This window comes from Blennius ocellaris (assembly GCF_963422515.1).
Source record: "Blennius ocellaris genome assembly, chromosome: 4".
Classification (NCBI taxonomy): domain Eukaryota; kingdom Metazoa; phylum Chordata; class Actinopteri; order Blenniiformes; family Blenniidae; genus Blennius; species Blennius ocellaris.
In genome coordinates, this window is record NC_137653.1 from 4,180,499 (window position 1) to 4,200,916 (window position 20,418).

At 43.5% G+C, this 20,418-nt stretch overlaps 4 protein-coding genes across 5 annotated transcripts; 3 read left to right on the top strand and 1 right to left on the bottom strand.

Moving 5' to 3' along the window:
• Positions 1-3,073: 3,073 nt before the first annotated feature.
• Positions 3,074-6,485, top strand: h6pd (hexose-6-phosphate dehydrogenase (glucose 1-dehydrogenase); the record flags this gene model as incomplete). The annotated part of the gene is made up of 4 exons (XM_080494593.1): positions 3,074-3,715; positions 3,817-3,934; positions 4,029-4,298; positions 4,873-6,485. The coding sequence occupies 4 exons, from the start codon at positions 3,074-3,076 to the stop codon at positions 6,216-6,218; spliced, it is 2,376 nt and encodes a 791-aa protein (XP_080350719.1). The 3' UTR covers positions 6,219-6,485.
• Positions 6,486-10,918: 4,433 nt separating this feature from the next.
• Positions 10,919-11,971, top strand: rbp7b (retinol binding protein 7b, cellular). Of its 2 annotated transcripts, none has more exons than XM_080495954.1 (4): positions 10,919-11,048; positions 11,262-11,440; positions 11,573-11,707; positions 11,849-11,971. In XM_080495954.1, the coding sequence occupies exons 1-4, from the start codon at positions 10,976-10,978 to the stop codon at positions 11,900-11,902; spliced, it is 441 nt and encodes a 146-aa protein (XP_080352080.1). In that variant the 5' UTR covers positions 10,919-10,975; the 3' UTR covers positions 11,903-11,971. The 2 variants fall into 2 exon arrangements, with proteins under 2 accessions (XP_080352080.1, XP_080352081.1); XM_080495955.1 differs by having other exon boundaries at positions 11,606-11,707.
• A 1,486-nt stretch (positions 11,972-13,457) lies between these two features.
• On the top strand, positions 13,458-14,936 carry cenps (centromere protein S; the record flags this gene model as incomplete). The annotated part of the gene is made up of 5 exons (XM_080494571.1): positions 13,458-13,487; positions 13,628-13,751; positions 14,513-14,546; positions 14,617-14,683; positions 14,814-14,936. The coding sequence occupies 5 exons, from the start codon at positions 13,458-13,460 to the stop codon at positions 14,922-14,924; spliced, it is 366 nt and encodes a 121-aa protein (XP_080350697.1). The 3' UTR covers positions 14,925-14,936.
• On the bottom strand, positions 14,783-19,934 carry tardbpb (TAR DNA binding protein b). The gene is made up of 5 exons (XM_080494570.1): positions 19,189-19,934; positions 17,895-18,085; positions 17,654-17,794; positions 17,395-17,565; positions 14,783-17,299 (listed from the first exon to the last, which is right to left on the bottom strand). The coding sequence occupies exons 1-5, from the start codon at positions 19,427-19,429 to the stop codon at positions 16,808-16,810; spliced, it is 1,236 nt and encodes a 411-aa protein (XP_080350696.1). The 5' UTR covers positions 19,430-19,934; the 3' UTR covers positions 14,783-16,807.
• Positions 19,935-20,418: the final 484 nt, after the last annotated feature.

The window sequence follows — 20,418 nt, forward strand, 5'->3', positions numbered from 1 at the left end:
TTGGAAGTTCCCAGGTTTGATCCCAACTGTGGACAGAGTGCCGACGTGTGGCCGCAGCCCTCGACCCTCGCCATCGGGTCAAAGTGGAAAACGAATTCCCCCAAAGGGATTCAACAAGTATTGATTATTTTCAGTTTAGTGACTTTCAGACACCAGAATCGGCACGCCGTAAATATTATGAACAGATGATCCAAATTGGTCAGTCCGATTGTAATATTTTTAAAACCTAAATTATATTCTCATTATGTGCGGTCAGTTAATAAAATGCTGCTCATGCTTAAGGTTTCATTGTGAATGAAAGTCACTTATTCTGCAGACTGATGACTGATGTGATTCGTCACAGTCCTGGATCGTTGAAAGGAATCGTCAGTTTTACGCAGTCATGAGTGAGAACCTTTAACATCCTCGTGCATGCTGACTGAACACTTATTAGCTGTTATGAATCTGGCCGCAAAAACGCAGTTGGGACTCGGATGTTGGAATAAGTCATCTTTGTAACATGTGGGCAACGAGTCTGATCGGTGCGGTCTTTCCCGGGAAGCTGGAGTCGCCGACTGACGCAGAGAAACTCCGAGAAACGAGCGTGTAACTTTTGTGGTCGGGGATCAGTTGAAGTTCGGAAGCGAGTCCTTTCTGTGCAGGGGAAAAAGTGGAGATATCTTCTTTTCCTTTTTTTCTTTTAATTCATGGCACATTTTCTGAATAGATCAGTTGATATGGAGCGTAAATGCCGCGAGAAGGAAGATACCTGTGCTGAAAACAGCCTGTGACTGGAAAAAAAAAAGGATTACTTAGCTTATTACCAAAAAAAAAAAAAAAAAAAAATACAAGTAGCCTGTAATTTTCCAACCGGGGCACAGTGTATTCCAGCTGTCTGTGGTTAAGGATGTTGTCCATCTTTATTATCCTGACGCGCGCTGTAATAACAGGTCCTGCCTGCTGACAAAGTGAATCAGGGATCAAACTGGTCAGCGCTGGCCGTCGCTGTTTGTATTGCCACTGTGTAAACATGACTGCTGGGATTCCAGATGTTGCGCTCACTTGTAAAACAAGTTTCGTTCTGTGGGCGTTCTGTTCACCGGGAACAAAAATTCAGTCTCCCTGGAGGAACGTGATAAATCGAACGTCCTCTATAATTAATCTGCTGTATCATACCGACACCGATTTCCAGCTGCACGTCTGCTAACGCAAAGTCGTCATAAATACTTTTTATTTGAATGCAAATATCATTGAAGAAATGAATCGGTGTGCAGTAGATTTTGTTGGATATTCAACATTGTGAATTTCAGTTTATTTGTAATAAAAATCCAAACACCAATGTGAAGTGAGTCAGTAGTCTGATTCAGTCATAACAAAGACAGAAGTAAGTTAAAAAGGATAAAGCCAGATAAAGTATGCATCGTTTGTGCTGCGTTGCTAAAGAATTCCCCCAAGGGATTAATAAAATGATTCTGAGGTTTTAAAGATACAACAAGTTTATTATGAGATGGTGGCATGCAGAACACCACATCGTCCAAATGGAACAAAAATAGTTTGCACTGCTTCCTTTTCTATACTAACCTCAAGTTGCCTTATTGCAGCAGACATGCATACATTCGAATGGAGTTTATTACAGCCTCATATAAAATCAACACTAATAATAATATTAAATTAAACGGTGCTCTGGTATCGGAGTAGTATCGGTATCGGCAGATATCCACATTCAGGTATTGGGATCAAATTGGAAATGAAAAAATGTGGATCGATGCATCCCTAGTAAGATTATCCTCAAATATACATTTTGGATTTTAGATCATTGAATTAACAGCTTTGATTTTTCTCATGTTGACATATATATATATATATATATATATTATTGTTTCCTGACTCAGATGCTAATAGTAACTATGGTAAATGATCCTAAGATAGTTATACTAAGGATGTGATCTGCTTCATCCGACCTTTATTTAGTTTCATTAAGTTTTATCCTGTATTATTCTTCCCCCAAAATACTAACAATCACTTCTTTCACAAAATATGAATAGAATGAAATATGGAAGGCGTTTGGACCAGTGTGCAGCTGAAAGGTGAATCAGGTTGTAACTAAATAGATAGAAAAAAAAACAAACTATTGATTTTTCCAGATTGGCCTTTCCCATCTTTCTCAAAAAACAAATTTAGGTCCTTGCAAAATCACCAGTAAACTGTTGGGGTTTTCCCAGAACAAGCGCGACTCTTGTCGTAGGAACGCCCCCCCAAGCAAAGTCCAAAGTCTGAGCTCCTGCTCCGCCAGCGCTCAGTGTTCCACCGCGCTCTTGACGGTTCCACTGGCTCTGGAAACGGTGGAGGCTTTAACAAGTAATTTATCTTTTTTTTTTTTTATGTTTTTGAAGGTATCTATACTTTGCATTGTGGTTGTTGACCGTTCATAGCATCAGAGTAGGTTTCTGTCTTGTCTAATTTTAGTATTTTGGCATTTTGTGAAGTATTATAAGAACTGTTATCATTTCAATGTTGTTTGCTAGATTACAATTTAGATTTGAAATGATCAAAGGGTTCACAATTCATTTGGTCGCTGGATTAATTAGTTTTGTAAGAGTACGTTTTTTTTATCAAACATTCAGAGTTTTTTTTAAAGAAGAGATAAGAAATCTATTGTTACAGCATTTGATTATATCTGTTTGATTGTTAAACAGGTTTTGCCAAATACTGTCTGAATGTAAACGTTTGTCGGATGATATCTGAAATATAAACAACTTACAACCTGCAGTGCAGCTGAAAACAACCTCAAGTTGTATTTTCATACAATTACTGTGGAGAAATATTAGAATTTTTCTAAATCTGAATGTTAAAAGTTATAGAGATGATATCTTGCTGGCCGGATAATTTAATTATTGTTGCCGTCACTGCTTGTCATTAGGGATGTTATAATGGTGAATCTGACCTTTGTGTTCAGATCAGTAATGAGCTCCAGTGTTATTTCAAGTCCTTCACTCTTTCAGGTTCATTCTGTGGTATTTAGTTCTCGGCTGCTCTCTGACTGCCTCTCCTGTGTTGGTTATTAACACAGGGTTTGGACCAGTAGGACCAGAGGATGGTTGTGACTTTGTTGGTGCTCCTGGTCGCCCTGTGTGCCCCGGGGGGACGGGGCGAGGCGAGACAGGAGGCTCAGACCGCCGGCCACGTCTCCGTGGTCGTCCTGGGAGGCACGGGCGACCTGGCCAAGAAATACCTGTGGCAGGGCTTCTTCCAGCTGTATGCCGCCCAGGCCGGCAGCGGAACCACCTTCTCGTTCTACGGCGGAGGGCTGACGCCCGCCGACAGCGCCAAGCCGGTCTTCTTTGACATCCTGAAGGGGGTGTCCTGCCCGGGGGACTCGTCCCCGGAGCGCTGCGCTCTGCTGAAGGAGCAGTTCCTGCGCCTCTCGCAGTACCGGCAGCTGAAAACCTCGGAGGATTACCGGGGCCTGGCCCAACACATCGAGCAACAGCTTCTGGAGGAGGGAATGAGCGAGGCGGGGAGGCTTTTCTACCTGTCAGTCCCGGCCTTTGCGTACGCAGACATCGCCGAAAAGATTAGCAACTGTTGCAGGCCAGCCGGTGGGGCTTGGCTGCGCGTGGTGCTGGAGAAGCCTTTTGGACATGACCTCCAGAGCGCTCATGCGCTCGCAGCGCAGCTCGCCACCACCCTGAGGGAGGAAGAGATGTACAGAATTGACCACTATCTGGGGAAGCAGGTGAGGAAACGCTCGCAAACACGTGTGTGCCCTCTACAAACCAAAACGTTTCATTTCACAGTCTGTATTATTTTATTTTATTTTCTTGTTTTGAACAAAAGGTGATTTCAAGGATACTTCCATTCAGGAAAGAGAACCAAAACTCTCTGGATCCTATCTGGAACAAGCACCACATCGAGAGAATAGAAATCGTGCTAAAAGAAACTCTTGATGTTAAAGGTGACTTAAAGCTCCATCAGTTGAAATCAAACTGTCCTGAGATGTTGAAAAGTGACTCACCCCCCCCCCCCCCCCCTCTTGTGTCTTCCCAAAGGCCGCATTGCCTTCTATGACCAGTACGGGGTGATCCGGGACGTCCTGCAGAACCACCTGACCGAGGTCCTGCTGCTGCTGACCATGAGGCCCCCCGCCAACGTGAGCAGCATCGAGGAGGTTCAGCAAAACAAGCTGCAGATGTTCCGCTCGCTGCTGCCTTTAGGAAAGAGCCAAGCCGTGGTCGGTCAGTACCAAGCTTACAAATCGGAGGTGCAGCAGGAGTTGAATAAGACACAGGATCATGTCAGTCTCACGCCAACATTTGCAGGTGAGTGTCGCCATCTATTTACTCTGTTTCTTTCTTGTCGAGTTCAAAAACCAAATTGACATGGCAAACAATGAGTAGTACTTTGACCTGAGAGAGAAAAAGCTCATTCTAGCCATATTTAATTATGTGTTGTTTTTAATGTTTTGATGAGATAAACCTTTTTTAAACAAGCAGACCAAAGCAAAGAAGAGACTAGATGATCTGCATTTCCCGCGGCAAATGCATGATGGTGTGAATGCTGCTGGCAAACTGTAATGCTTTGTCCTGGCGGCCTGTCTCTGGTGTGGAGTGAGAGTTTAAACTTTTTCAACTTTTTGAAAATTGAGCAACTTTCTGAAAATTGTGCAACTTTTTGAAACTTGTGCAACTTTTTGAAAATTGCAACTTTTTGAAAAAGTTTAAGCGTTTCGAAAAACGTACAGAATAAACAGAATAATAATAACCATAATAATAAAGGTTTGAATCTCAAGAGTGTGAATGCCATGCATTCACACTACTAAGTGTGAAGTTTCTGCAGTAATAGAAACTTGATTTAAATCTGTCAATGATGTCCTTGTATGATTCTGTGCTTCAGCGGTACTGGCGCACGTCTGCGACGCTCGCTACGAGGGCGTCCCAATTCTCCTGACCTCGGGGAAGATGCTGGATGAGCGGGTGGGATACGCGCGCATACTTTTCAAGAACGACATGTTTTGCCTTCAGAATGGCGACGGCGCTCACTGCAAACCCAAACAGATAGTTTTCTACTTTGGCCACGGCAGCCTTCAGTACCCTGCAATTCTCGTCAGTAAGAATCTATTCAAGCCCGCTCAGACGGACGCCGATTGGAAGGAAGTAACGGAGCACAGGGACGTAAGTGTTTTAGGTTCGCCTATTACAGACTACTACGTGCAGACCCCGACTGAGCAAAGGGAAGCTTATGCAGAACTCATCGCTCACATTTTCGCCGGGCGTAAAAACAGTTTCATCGGTACGGACAACTTGTTAGCCTCCTGGAGCATGTGGACGCCACTGCTCAGTAGCTTGACCGCCGCTTTTCCCCGCATCTACCCCGGCGGAGCCGACAACGGGGGCATGCTTGACGTCCATTTGACAGGGAAGGAGATCAGCTTCAACAGCAAGGTGGTGATAATCAGCCCGGATCAGGCGGGCCACTCCTCCACCAACGATTTCCAGGTGGTGCAAGGTAAATTCCGCAGCGCCGAAATGGTGTCGGCCTGGGCCGAGGAGCTCGTCCAGCGGCTCGCCGCAGACCTGCAGGAGGCGGCGGAGGCGGCTGTGCAGAGGGAAGGCGTTTTCCATCTGGCCCTGTCCGGTGGCTCGACCCCCATCGCCCTGTTCCAAAGGCTGGTCCTGCACCACTTCTCCTTCCCCTGGAGGGAAACCCACGTGTGGATGGTGGACGAGCGCTGCGTCCCGCCAACCGAATCGGACTCCAACTTCCGTAGCCTGCACGACCAGCTCCTGCAGCACGTGAGGATCCCGTACTACAACATCCACCCCATGCCCGTGCAGCTCAACCAGCGTCTGTGCGTGGAGGAGGACGGTGGGGCACTGCTGTACGAGAAGGAGCTCAGCGCGGCCGTCAACGGCTCCAGCTTCCACTTCGTGCTGCTGGGCGTGGGCTACGACGGCCACACGGCCTCCATGTTCCCCGGGAGCAGAGTGAAAGAGCTCAGGCAGAGCATGGTGGCCCTCACCGAGAGCCCCCTCAAGCCTCACCGGCGAATGAGCCTGACTTTTAATGCCATCAACCGAGCCCACAGGGTGGCGCTGATGGTGATGGGCAAAGGAAAGCATGAGCTCATCACTCAGCTGAGCCGAGTGAAGGACAATCCAGACAAATGGCCCGTCACGGGGGTGAAGCCCACTCACGGCACGCTGATTTGGTACATAGACTACGATGCACTTATAGGATAGGGAGCGAATGTCACTCGGCCTTAATCACACAAATGTCTTTGACGTTATTTCAGTGAGTCTGCTGCTTTATGGATCAACTCATTGAGAAGCACCAGTTTTTACTACCGTGAAATACAAACCCGTTTAACATGAAGATTCCTGCGAGAGAAATGCAGATTCATTTTCCAACAGACATTTAGGCCCTGTTTACACGACAACGTTTCACGTGACCACACCAAATCCATTTTTTAAAAAAGGGGTGGGGGGTGTTTATACTGCAGTAGCGGACACAAGGACAATGATGTAGTTAGTATGCCGGGCCACAGGAGGGTGCTGTTGCTTGATGTTGTAATGAAACGCTATAAACATGAAGAAAATGGAGAGCACCTGACATCCACATGGACTGATGACGCATCGGATGCTATCAGGGGTGAGTCTCAACTATAAAACTACTGATATGGATGATAAAACTAGAATACAGACCGCGAATAATACCACCGCCATGTTTGTTTACAAGGGATGGAAGGGGAGAGTTGCGCGCACAGGAACACTGTAGCCTCCGGCAGTCTGCAGGAGGGAATAGCAACTGTGAAAGAATCTTTCCACCTTTCCACGGTGCCGTGTAAACGGACCCCCCCCCCCCCCAAAAGTGAATAAAGTTTTGCGGATAGACTCATAATCGCCGTCGTGTAAACAGGGCCTTAATTATGCTCACAGCACTTCTTAAGAAAGACTGATGGATTGTGTTCTTGTACAATGTTTTGTTTGTTGATGGATTTATGTGGGAAATGTACATAACGTTGTAAAGTTGTTTTTTCCATACGACTGCTGTCAACCACGCTGGATTTTTCCAGCATTCATCAACTGTAATGATTTACTGAAACTTTGATATTTTTGTGTGTGAGAAATATATATATAAGCTTCTTAAAAGCCATATGAAGTGTGAAAGAAGTGGAAAGCTAATGAATGAAGGAGACTAATGCAATTCACAGGACTCGTGATAAAGTGCACATGATGCACTGATCTGGTGCTGAACGTCGGCACATTAATGTTATTACAGGCTTAACGTGTTTGTATGTGTCAAATTTAAAAAAAAAAAAGATCTCAGGTAAATGCGCGGATAAAGTCTGCTTTCCTTGATTGTATTTTTTTCCCCCCATTTAGTGTTTGCATGGACTGGAGTATCCATTTTTATATATATTTAGATTTCGACAGCTCACTACTCACCCAAGTGCTCCAGAAATGAAGGCAGCTATAAAAATGTCAAAGCTGAATCAAACTTCCAATAATGATAGTATAATATTGATTTTCTCAGATATACTAGGAACATAAACACAATTTCTCTGTTGTTCATTCCATGATACTAAAGTCCATGTAAACAGTGATTGTTGACTGTTGTCATCATACGACTACAGGAAGGCCCAGTGAAAGCTGTATCTTACTTCATTCATATCTGTGAAGTGTAAAACATATTTATATTTTACTGATTGAAGACTCCCTTTAAATAAAAGCAAAATGTCTCAGACTTGTTCGTTGTTACTGTCTTCTCATATACATGTATGAAGTGGCTTAATCATCACTAATGCCACACAAAACACATTCCTGTTTTACGAGGATAGAATTTCTTCACCCGCACAATTGCATTTTGCAGTCTTAGCTTTCTTTACCATACCATTTATAATGGAATGTTTTAAGCTGGTTTACAGATCAATGTGTGGTCGTGACTTATCGGACGTTCAGATCTGGCAGTCTTGAGTCAAGATTAAAAAATAAACGGTTGAAACTGTTAATAATTGCACTGTTTCAGTTCCTTTTTTCATTTAAGAGCCATTTTCCAGTTACCTTTTTTTTTTTTTTTCATTTGACACAGGGGTTTTCAAAACGTAGGAGTCTGAGGGTTCACTTTTAATCACTATTAGTCACTTTCACTGCTTCCTCGACTACAAGCATTGCTGCCATCTGCTGATCCACTCTGGCTCTCAGGTCTGAATCCTTTTCTCTGCCCTCAGATTATTTCTCCCCCAGTGGACAATTTAAGAACAGCAGTTACTTTAACTTTGCAACACGACTCTGTGGGCCACACTGGACCCTCTGATCCGCCAGCTTGACTTCCCTATTATAAGATAGGCTTAATAACTTCTTTTGAGATCCAGATTTAGCTCCAACACTTTAAATACTGCTCCTATTTCTTGGTTTATCTCTGTTAAAAGCACCTAGAAATGACTGTCTTGTATGTGGTGCTCATCTGTTGTGATAGTTTTTTGGGTTTTTTTTTTAGTATATTATTCATACAAACGGGAAATGCTGGTAATATTAATTAGGAAGTGTATTTTCAGCTTTCCTGCTCGAGTCCGTTGAATGAAGATACCACTTTCGGTGCGCTGTGCAGCCCTCTGCGTCGTCGTGTGAAAACCGCTGTGTGAAAAGCTTTCTCCCTCACAGCTCCATGAAACACGTGTAACAGTTTGCCCCCAATATAATAAAAGTCCGACAGTTCAAACAGACGACACATCTGTTTTTCTGAAGTCGAGCATTAAAATGTGAGCTGGGATTAAGTCACCTGCCCGCTCTCTTCCTCCTGGCGGTTTAAAGTTACCGGCCCGCTGGTGGCATGAAAACCCTCATGAATTCTTTATACGAGCGGGATCGCATGTCAGCGGGGGCAGCTGGGCTGTTCTATCACTCATTGTTCCTGCTGGACTCCGACCCAGGCCACCGTTTGGTCAGCCAGAGGCCTCCTCTCACCATGTGAAATCCTAAACAGACACAAGCAGGTGTGACTCACTTGAGAGCGAGAATTCATGTGTAAATGCTCCAATGTGTGCAAGAGGGGGGCTGCTCTTCACCTGCACTGAAGGCAAAGGAAACGGTCAGAGCGACAGACATGTAGTACAGCTCCGGGGTGGTTTTGACCTGTGGGAATCCAGAGAGTTCATTATTTGTTTATTTGAAGTGATGCAATGTATTTATTATTTCATCTTGTATGATTTTATATTTCCTTACGCATGCAGCTGCCGTGAGAGTCAGGATGGCCGTACACAGTCCGTGTCCACATGACAGCAGGCCAAACACATGACAGGCGGCCCACAAGCCCTGAGGAACCGGGTCCACCAGTGTGAAAACCACAGAAAAGCCTTGGGACACAAGATGATGTTCATGTTGAAACTCTGGTTCAACTGCGGCCGCCTCTTCTTCCGAGCTCGTCTGTTCTGATCAAACCCACCAGAAGCTATGAAGGACAAGGCGACGGAGGCTGAGAGATTGTTCAGGAGGGGCTGCCTGCAGTATCTGGACGATCTGGGCCTTTTATCAGAACAGACCGTCAGACACGTCCTCGCTCACACGAGTGACCATATGACTTGACCCACTTACCTTCCCATGACGTAGAACTGAGGACCCAGGATGGCCGCCGTGAACACCGCATTCACTATTTGACTGCGGGATCGGATGAAACATCAATACAAGTATAAAACTTCAGCCGCAAAAATGCAAATATTTACAATAAACCTCTATCTACAGCAGTACTTACAATTTCACCCTTTGGTTTTTTGGCATCCATCTGCTGCTGCGATGCGCCATCAGGATGAGCGTGTACAGAAACATGGCTGCTGCACATCAGGCGGACTTGGTGCCGTCGTTTGGCGTTGGCGGTGGCTGCACGTGTTGTGCTGAGCGTTAACATGAGGAGGACGGGTAGGATTACACGCTGCCCACACTCACAGACGGTTTGGCTGCATGTTGTCTTCTTTGAAAGCAGAACAAACTGCAATCAAATGCCTGAATGTGAAGGAGACGCAAAGCTCACATCTGAACAGGAAATCTGAGGAGCGTGTTATATAGTGTCATATATCATAGTGTTTCACTATGATTAACTTCTCGTTATTGTTCTGTATATCTTTCAAATATATTTACCAAAAACTCTGCTGATCACTGCCGAGCCGCCTGCTGATACATATTTTAACCTTTGACCTACATTCTTTATCGTATTTATATCTGACTTTATTATCAGATTTTTATTATTACTGGTATTTATTTAAGTGGTGATGTAGTTGCATTATTTATCTATCTATTTATTTATTTGCACTACCTGCTTGATGTGACTTTTAAATTGTTCCGGTGGGGAGAAATAAATTCTTTAATTAATTGAAAAAGGGGCTTTTACTCAAGAAAATTACAATAAGTAGTGTAACATCTCTGCTGTCGTGTTCTTGGCGCAATAATGAAGCTTAGTGATGACTTTAATCTGATTACTGGTTTGGGAATAGTCACGATTACTTGTTATTGAAAAAAGAGGTCACATGAGAGGAACGTGTCACTAATTAATCACTGGTGATGAACATGATGCATTCCTTATCAATATTCTTTTTTCAGAGACAATATTTGAACTTGAAACCCTTGAGACCTCCTTCAACTCCACATATTTGAATCTAATACTAAGTAGTCGATTCCAGAGTCTGAAACGTTCAACTCTGACATGTATAATTTTACTTTTAACCCACTATAGCCCCAGCAGTAACCTTTGCTTCTACTTAAGTGAAAAATGTGTGGACGTTTGCCATCTTTATTTTAAAAAATAGATCAGGAACACAGTAACTTCCTCATATCCTGCCAGATCCTCCACTCCACCCCCGCCAGCAGCAGCACTCTCCTCTGAGTGGAACAAACATGAAGTCACCCCTGCCCCACATTGACACACAATAAGACAGCTCACAGATCTGCTGGCAGCTGATTCTCGTCCAGCTCAGTTCCTCCAGAGACCCAGATCGACGACTCCAGACATGTCAGTCCACCTCGGCGGGGCCTGGAACCTGGTCAGCAGCGTGAACTCTGAGGGCTACATGGTCGCCCTTGGTGAGTGTCTGTGATTATTTCAGCAAATCTTTTTGTGGGGAATTTAATTCGAGGTGTTGTGAAGGAATTTATAATGAGTGGTTGTAACGATTGGCGTTGAAACATGTTATTTGTCTTTTTTTTTGTGTGCTTTTAATGGCCTTCAGATAAAGACAAAGAAAAGTCAATGTGGCGATTGTCTTTTTCTCACGTTCCTCCTATTTTGACATGCAGGCATCGATTTTGCAACGCGTAAGATTGCCGCCAGGTTGAAGCCTCAGAAAGTGATTAAGCAAGACGGAGACTCTTTCTCAATCCAGACGGTCACAACCTTCAGAAATTATGAGTCTTCCTTCAAAGTCGGAGAAGAATTCGAAGACGTGACGAAAGGCCTGGACAACCGGACCTGCCAGGTAACGAGTTTGACTAAAATAAATACTGAATACGACGGGGTCGTAGTCGAATATATAACAGGATATAAACAACAAAGATCCACGGTTTCTCTTCATACAAATCGAGCTGCAAAAAGTGTTTGTGTCATGCAGAAGAAAGTCTGTTTCATTCCTGTGTTCGACCAGAGCGTGGTGAACTGGAACAATGACAAGCTGGTGTGTGTTCAAAGAGGAGAAAAGAAGAACCGAGGCTGGACTCACTGGGTTCAGGGAGACGAGCTTCACCTGGTGCGACTGCACACACACTTCACTCTCATCACGGCCTGCAGAGGCTCAGTCACTAACTCTTAACCATGCAACTGCCAAAAGAGGCTTTCTAATCATTTCATGTTTTGTTAAAATGTTTTTTTTTCTTTTCTCTCTCTTCAGGAACTCACTTGCGAGGATCAAGTCTGCAAGCAAGTTTACAAAAAGGCTCTTTAATCCTGATTTAAAAGAAATTAAAAGCTTCGCGTGTAAGGCTTTAAATAAATCCACCTTCTGCTGCAGTGATAATAAAGAGAGTATGATTGGATCATTTGTTGTTCTATTTTCTATGATATTGAACTTGTATAATAAATTATAGTAGAAATTGTAGTACCTCGTTAAGACCACTTGATGACGCTTCAGTCACATTGCTTTAAAAGAGAAAAAATATGATTTCAAAACTTTTTTTTTTTAATCACAACTTCAAACCTGACAATAAATCTGAGAAGTGTGTTGGCTTGAGCTTTCTTTAGACAATCTTCAGGTAAGAAGCAAATGCAACAAACAAGCATCGTTTTCTCCCAAAGCCAAATTAATTGGGTAAAAAAAGAAAGAGCCATGACTGGAGTGTAAACTTTACCTTTCAGGTTGAGGGTGACAATATGTGAATCAGTGTTCATGTTCAGAGAACTGATGAATTCCTGCACCGGCCTCTGGGTTGGAAAACATTTTTTGTACAACTTTGAGCTTCTCCTCTTGCTTTATTCAACATTCAGTCCTGTCACCGATTGCATATCAATAAATAAAAGTGTCTGTCTTCTGCAGTGTGTCCTCTCTGGCCACTTCAGGGTCTCTGACTGTAGAACTTCATGATCGATGTTGAACATGTGAAGTCTGCAGCGTGTGGATAAATGGGCTCTTGTCTGGTTGTTCTCTGTCCTATCATTTTCTCTTTCACTCCCTTACCGTCGGCAGGAAGCTGCTATCTGCCAAACCGAGTCTGGATCTGCTTCAGGTTTCATCCCTTTTAAAGAAGGTTGTTTGGTCTCACCTTTCGCCTCTGCTCTCGAATCGTTCAAATCTATCTCTATAATCTATACACACAAAGTATTTCTTTGTTGTAACAAAGCATTGTAGCCACAAGTACCTATTGTTTTTTTTTTAAAGTGTATTTATTGCCTTTGAGCTGAGTAACACACATTCAACTTTTTATAAGGCAAATCATCTCCATTGGTGTACTGTAGCTTCAAGTCGTCTCCATTTTAGTTGATGTAAGCTCAATTATTTTCTATTGTGTTCAGTAATTTCTGTGTTTGTAGTTTCGATGTATTGTGCAGCTGCAGCAGTTTTAGCCCTTTTATTTGCCTTCTTTCCATTTTAGTACATTTTTTAAGATGGATGGATCCTTAGAAGAGGGCATGTCTGTTTTGAGCTTAATAATTTTACTTAATTTTAGCATAATATACTTTTTTTTTTAATAATCATAAATCTTAAGAAGAAAAAAGTGGACATCGTTTCTGTTGTCACCTGAACCGCCTCACTTCAGAATCTGGACAAAACGACGAGTTGAAGTCGTAACTTTGTTTTCCCAGCACCGTGAACGGTGGGTGGCAGCAGTGCAGCGCGGGGGCGAAGCGTAACCCGGAAGTAGACGAAGAAAAGATTTGCCGCGAAATTTACTTTTCTCGAATCGCACACTTATTTACTTTGTCAGACACATTTCACCTTTTGGAAAACAGCCGATAAGACGTGTTCGCCTCTCTTTGTGAAGCTCCGCTTGTTTGAGAGCAAAATGTCGACTGACGCAGACGAAACACGTCAGGTTGGAGTTTTATTTTGATCATGAGACGTAAATCATATCGACACACTCTCTTCTCTCGAACGGCTGTTTTAAGTGTAAGAACCGTCACTGGAAAAAAAATCTTTACGTCGTGTCATCTGATGGTTACTGGTTATTTCCAGAGGTTGAAGGCGGCTCTGCACTACACCGTGGGTCGGATGTGTCAGAAGATCGGAAATCAACACGAGAGGGTCTTCAGTCGACAGGTTATAGCGGCCATAGCTGAAACCGCCTACAGGCAGTGTGGTGAGTCTCTCTTCTGCTCCCTGGTGCTCCACTTCTGGGTTGAATGGCAGCAGGAATCTCGAGAGAAAAACTTCTTATTACTCTGCATGTATGTGTATGTGTGTTTAATTACCCCATTGTTATTCTATATTGTCTTCTTGAAAACTCCAAACACACTGGTTTTCTCGCAGTTTGTTTATTTATTTATTTCAGGCAAACAAAAACAAACAGTTCATATTCAACATAAAATGTGAGCTTGAACAGAAGAGAAAGCTCCAGTTTTGCTTGTAAGGGGGTGGTAAGAAGAAAATGTGTTTAATCCCAATGTTTTCTGTAAGTAAGGATTCAAAACTGAATCATCTGCAATCATCTCAACACAATATTGAATAAATCATACAGCAATAAAATAACACATACCAACAATGGTAATCGATAAAATACCAATAATGGCAAGAAAAGGAAAGAACATTTATCAATGCTAGTATTTACATAAAGTTAAGACCCACCCTGTGTATATTGGGACCAGACCGGATGTTTATATAACATTTTTCTCCCAATGTTTTTTTTCTTCATCATTTTCAGCATTCAATAGAGAAAATCATTCGTTGTCCCGTTCTGTGTTTTACTTTGTCTTATACCCAGATATTTTTACTTTTATTTCTATTCTATTGTATTTTATAATATTCGTATGTACCAGATTGCTGCAACAAAACAATTTCCCTTAGGGGATGAATAAAGTAATTATCCATCCATCTTAATGCAGGCGTTTTTTTTTCCTTTAGACGTATTTGCCAAAGACCTGGAGGCCTTTTCAAGGTAACTAGTAGCAAATGAACCCTGCCAATTGAGGGGAAAAAACTATTTACACTCTTAATTTTAATTTCAGACATGGTAAAAGATCTACAGTGTCTACTGAGGATGTTAAACTCTTAGCCCGTCGCAGCACAGCCCTGGTGAGTCGTCTACAATTCCTCAAAATAACTTAAACACTGGGAATGAGTAAATATTAACCCGTGTGTGTGGATGTTTCTTTGACAGAAGACAGCAAATGCAGAGTTTTAATTTCACTTTTATTTGTTTCAGTTCAACCACATACAAAAGAAAAGTGAGGCGATAACCCAGGAGCAGAGGGACTTGAAAAAGAAGAGGAGGAAGAGCAAAGACACGGAGGAGGAGGAGGAGAGCAGAGAATGACAGGACACAAGACGAGCCTCGAGTGTCTTACCGCCACCCGGCGTTCTAACATCAACTCATACATGACAAACCTAAATCTGAGAAAGTTCAAGACGACGGCATGGCGTCGTTACATCGGAGCTCTGTAACGCTCCTTTTGTCGTTTCCAGAGCAAATCCGTTCAAACTACTGTCAAATTAAAGTATCTTGTGTTTGAAGAGCTTTCTAAAGCCAAAAGAACACGTGTTGTTTCTATGTGAGTTTTTTTTGTTTTTTTTAATCTAAATTGACATAAGATGTTACACTGGTGGAAAGTTTAGGAGTTAAAATGGCCAGAAGAATCCCAGTATCAGTTTCAGCATCAGTTAACCACCTGCCAAGTTAGAAGCAGCTGTGAATGACCAGAGAAGAATCAAGAAGCAGCAAAGAAGACAGGTACTACCACCACGTCACACACTCAAAGTGTTGGAAACTTCCGTCTTCGTCCTTCAGAACAGACTTCGGTCGGGGTTCAAACGGAGACCTCGACCAGCAGAGCCCAAGGTCCCTAAATATGTGAATCGAATTAGATGCTTTTGATTCGACAAATTGACTCTTAGTATCAGCTAAGCATATATTCAAATGAACTTTATTAGAAGAACTCCCTTCATTTGACATGTTTTTTTTTTTTTTTTAAACCACCTCACAAACAAGGGAAGCTACTGGGGGGAAGGGGACATTGGGACACACCACTCCACGTTCTCACACCATCACTCACGTCCCCCAGAGTCTTCAGCAGGTGTCATCCACATCAAATACACACTTACAAAATCAGATCGTTAACATGAAAGCACACACCATACAGCATTCAAATCAAGAGTATAAGCAATACAAATAGTCATCACAACATTCCACTACAGTTTGATATTTCTGCACTTAAAGAGTGGAGGGAGGGGGGGAAGAGGGAGGGAGGGAGGGGCTGGGAAAGATACGGAGGTGGGGAGGGAGGGAGGGGAGAAAAAAAATCAAAAAAAATCTTGGAAGTACTAATTCTAGAATGTCCATGTTAGGGAGCTTGTTGCTTCCACTCACACACTCAGAAAGCAGTCAGAATCGGGCTCTTACATCGCACAACCAGTCCGTTTCACGCGCGTCTCCGTTCGCTCACTCATCTCTTCACTCTTCGTCACAAGCCATCCTCAATCGCACTCATCAGTTCTTAAAATGTCAGTTGCGCAGTTCTTTCCATTTTTTTTGTTTTGTTTTTTTTTTTAAATGTGGATAAAAGTGAAAACACCCACCGTCTTTTAGAACATGCGGAGTGAAGCCGTTGTTTGATGGCATAGCATTTACAGGTGGGAAGAGGGAGAATGATACCGATATCAGCCCAAGAATGCTGCCAAAGAGGAACTTCCTCACGGGAAAATGGAAGAGAGGTCAACTGCAGAAGAGATTTCAATGAAGGCTGTTTCCACATAACTTTTTGACTTGCAAATAAAAGTTGCACTTAAAACATTTAAGGTTTCAACCAGATTCTTCTCAATGCATGATTGCCTTTTGGGTTGATGACAAAGCCGGATAATTGTGAGCCACAGACATTCATGCATTTTCCAAAAAAAGAAAAAAGAAAAAAAGGCTGTCACATTTCACAATACATGCATTAGAGAATCCAGTTGAAATGGATACAAACAAAATGAGACGTCAAAAATAGCACTTTAGTCAGACATCCTGGTAAACAAGTCACTTCAACACTCCCTAAATTAAATCTTTAGCATTTTTTTTGTTTTTGTTTTGTTTTGTTTCTCAAAATGTACAAAACATCTTGCACTAAAGTGTTAAGTTCTCAGGTACACATTAACACCAGAAATAAACTTCGAAAAGACTCAAATCTTTCTCACAATACTTACCATACAAACACTTTTAACTTACATACCCCACCCAGACGACTTTGACTCCATGCTGGACCCAAACCCTGAGCTAAAGCCCCCGCCGCTGGTCGTGGAGTTTGACCCCGTCCCCCAGCCCAGGCTCGCCGAGCTGGTGCCGTAGTTGCTGTTGCCTGTACTGAAAGACTGACTCTGGTCCCTGCTGGACGTCGTCCCGGTGGTGCTACCCCCCGAGGTGGACGTCTGCTGCTGGCTAGCCAGCATACCCATCATGCCCCAGCTACTCTGCAGGGCGGCCTGAGCGGCGGCCATCATGGCAGGGTTCAGGCTGAAGGAGCCAAAGTTAGCCAGACTACTGTTACTGCTGCTCCCTAACCCGCTGCGGCTGCTGCCAAACGCCTGGGCCCCAAAACCATTCCCGAACCGCGTCGCGCGGTCAAACTGCCTATTGCCGTGCTTGGGCTCTGCGTTTGAGATGTGAACGCTGACTCCTTTAATAATAAGGTCTTCGCCACAAAGAGAACTGGCAACCTGGGGGGGGAGGACAAGGAAGAGTATGAACTGGGCCGTGCAAGCATCGGCACCGCTGACGACACGCCGTGCTTCCTGCGCATGCAACACGATACCTGATCATCCGCAAACGTGACGAAGGCAAAAGCACGAAACGGCTTGGGAATGAAGACATCTGTGACTTCTCCATACTGCATGAAGAACTGTCGGAGGTCATCTGTGGTCATGTCCTCCGTGCAACGACCTACAAACACTTTCCGGCTCCTCAGTGGCTCATCTGGACCTTGCTGTAAACAGAGAGGGGTGGGGGTGGGGGGGTTAGACGGGTTTCCAATGACGGCCGGTGTGTTGACACTCGGATATTACCATATTCACCTTGGAATTGGGGAGTTTGCAGTCACACCATCTGCCATCGATCATATGGCGCTGGGAGATGACCTTCTCTTGAGACTCGTACTCCGTGAACCTCACAAACCCAAATCCTTTAGAGTTGCCGGTCTTGGCGTCTCGCTTTACCTGAGCGGGGACAACAACAAACCAGAAATGAATACAAGTTTGCCAATAAATCCAAATCTTGTGGAAGTTTGTGTTTCACTGGATGTTTGTGGTGTCATACCTGAACCATAATGACTTCACCAAAGGTGCCAAAGTAGTCTTTCAGGTCCTGTTCAGACGTTTTCCAGGGAAGACCCAGTACAATCAGGTCAGACGTCTTCATATCTCCTCTCTTCATCTTCACAGCGGAAGACGCATCAATTTCATCCATCTTTCTTTTGTTGTCCGGAACATGGCCAATAGAGAGATCGACTGTAGACATTTGCAAAAGTGCAAAATTTACACACACAGAATGCGGAACATGTCAACAACGATCGTCTTTTTTCTGTTTGATTAAAACCAATTGTGAAAATGAGCCAGTTTATATGTAAAGTGGGGGTTAAACTAAACCATGAAGTTATCAGATCGAGGGAACAAACCACAGCAAATTTCTTAATATATTCACTTGAATAACATGCAACCACAAATGAGACAAGACGCATTTCCCACATAGGATGAATGACGTATTTCTATTCCATTATGTAGTGACAGCATTTGTTTAATAAGATGGTTTGAGAAATAAAGCCCTAATTTTGTGTTGTTTCAGTCATTTTGTGAATGGATTTAGCATCCTAAAGACAAGGATATTAAATCTTTGTTTCTGTTATATATATATACCCACACACACTTGCAGCACTAAAATACAATTATCTGTACTGTGTAACTGGTACTGGTTTTAAATTTTAGTACAACCTTAATCTTAGTACTATTTTCCACCACAGAAAATCCATACTTCATGTTTTTCTGTTTCATTCTTGCCAGGCTGGTATTAGTAAACCATTTTACATAATCAATATTAATTCTGTCTTATTTAAGATACTAACTTTCCATTCATTATATTATACTCTTGTGTGGAGCAATGCTGTAAAAAAAAAAAATTCCTCTGAGCTTAATCAAGTATTCCTGCTCTATTCTATTAAATTCGTGAAAGCTTCACTTGGGTGCAGCTTAATAGTTTAGTATATACATGAAGATGTTGCAATATTAAATCTAAGTAGTACGTCTGCACTCCAACCAGCCTGACAGACAGTAAAGTGCTCCACATTGACGTTTCAACTATGGCTGACAGTTTCCTGAAGCAGTTGAAAACGTCTTGCAGCTTTTAAAAAGCATCAATAACTTAAAGGGCAATGGAAAAACAAATGGCGCTCCGGTGGACCACAAATGTGGGCGTGGACACAACCAACCCTGTCAGTCTCTATTCCCAGTGCGCCGAGGCTCCATCATGAATTATAAATAGCGTTACATCCGACCACCTGTCTGAATTTATGCGCTTTTGCCAGGGGCACGCCGACAGCCCCTGCCTCCCGTCTCACCTTTGGGGTAGTTGACAACGTACACCACGTTGCCCCAGCCGTTCTCCGGCGCGTGCAGGATCCCCTCCACCAGCCGCACGCCCCTCATGCACTGGGACACCGGGCTCCGGAAGCGCAGGCCGCAGGCGCCTGGGAACTGAGCCGCCACGGTGGACAACAACACGGTGCCGTCGTCCTCGGAGGGGATCTCCATGGGCTCCTCGTTCTCCTCCTCCGCTACTCGAATGTACACTTCTGCCATCTTTGTTCCGCAAAGGAACTTAAATAAAAATAAATAAAAGCGTGCAGATACAAACTGCGCTAAAGTTGTCCCAACGGCTAACCTTTAGCCGACCGTGCTAACAAGATGAGTCCAGCTAATTTCGTATATATAATACGGTGTATACCTTTGAAGCACGGCTATTATAAGACGACACTATCAAAGCTTGTTTGCTTGGTATAAATGTCGTCGTAAACTAAGTAATCTCTATGCGCCGTGAAGAGCGTGCGCTGGCCTCGCGGTTCCTTTGTTCAGCCGGACGGGATGCTCGTCGTCAACACCGGACAACAACCGCGAAAAACTGCGCACGAACCTCGCCGCGTGACTTCTGCTCACAACGTCCCGCAGCAGAAAGAGTTTCCGAACAAAATGTTAACACAGAGTTCAACTTGTCCCACACACGATATAGAAAGAAAAAAAAAACCCCAGCCTGTCAATGTTTTCACTCCACGAGGTAAGACATTCGCAGCGCCATTAAGACCACCGAAATGGCATTATCTAAGCCGAGAAGCACGACGTCACCGTCAGGGCGGAAGGTTTCACTACACGGGGTACATCGCGTCACAAATGTGTCCGTAACATACAATTATTGGATCATCGCTTTTTAATAAATCACAATATGAATATAATTAAAATTAGAAACGTGTTAATGTTCGTATAGAAAGTAAAAATACATAGTAACATCTATTTTTGACCTTTAATTATATGTACCCCCCCCTTAAAAAGAGTGGGTTGTGTGACCCGAATCGAGCACAGGACTGCAGCTTCCGGTAACTGCTCGTAGGTTCTTGTTGTCGACGGGAAAATGGCGGTTTGTATGAGCTCTGGAGATCGTAACAGTCTGAGCAAACAAAAATAAACAACATTTCAGAGTTCACATAAACTCATGCCAATTGTTTCAAGCATCACCATGGAGAGGCTGAGGTGACTCGGGCGGTGTCGACTCTGCTGTTTTGTGATGTTGGGAGCAG